Source organism: Colobus angolensis, unplaced genomic scaffold (genome assembly GCF_000951035.1).
Source record: "Colobus angolensis palliatus isolate OR3802 unplaced genomic scaffold, Cang.pa_1.0 Scaffold30, whole genome shotgun sequence".
Classification (NCBI taxonomy): domain Eukaryota; kingdom Metazoa; phylum Chordata; class Mammalia; order Primates; family Cercopithecidae; genus Colobus; species Colobus angolensis.
The window spans coordinates 12042296-12042877 of NW_012116266.1; the positions used below are offsets into that span (position 1 = coordinate 12042296).

Here is a 582-nt window from a genome sequence, read left to right on the forward strand (position 1 = left end):
TTTTTTGCCTTTTTAAGACCCCTGGGCATACTCCTTCCTTAAGATGGGATGAGACACCAGGTCGTGCAAAGGGAAGTGAGACTCCTGGAGCAACCCCAGGCTCAAAAATATGGGATCCTACACCTAGCCACACACCGGCGGGAGCTGCTACTCCTGGACGAGGCGATACACCAGGCCACGCGACACCAGGCCATGGAGGCGCAACTTCCAGTGCTCGTAAAAACAGATGGGATGAAACCCCCAAAACAGAGAGAGGTACTTCTAGTGGAGTATGGGTGTGTGGGTGAAATGTTGAGTGGTATGTTTACAGACTGAAATGTGTTCTATTTATTCCTGGGTGGACGCATATAAGGGGACAGATTAAGAACAGAACAGATCATATGCTTGATTTTTTTCACTTCTTGAAGAGGTTTAAGATTTAAGAACCTTAGGCTAAAGTAAAGTTAGTAGGCCGTAACCTTTAATTTTATTTGTTTCTTTAGAGACAGGGTCTTGCTCACTGTAGCCTTGACATCCTAGGCTCAAGTGATCTTCCCACCTCAGCCTTCTGAGTAGCTGAGACTATAGGGGCATGCCACCATG

General features: G+C 46.7%; 1 protein-coding gene across 1 annotated transcript in view; it reads left to right on the top strand.

Moving 5' to 3' along the window:
- Positions 1 to 582, top strand: part of SF3B1 (splicing factor 3b, subunit 1, 155kDa) — a 66320-nt gene that overhangs the window by 46461 nt on the left and 19277 nt on the right. The window contains exon 7 of the mRNA XM_011949988.1: positions 18 to 255. Within this exon, the coding sequence (XP_011805378.1) occupies positions 18 to 255 (238 nt within the window). The remainder of the gene's footprint in view (positions 1 to 17; positions 256 to 582) is intronic.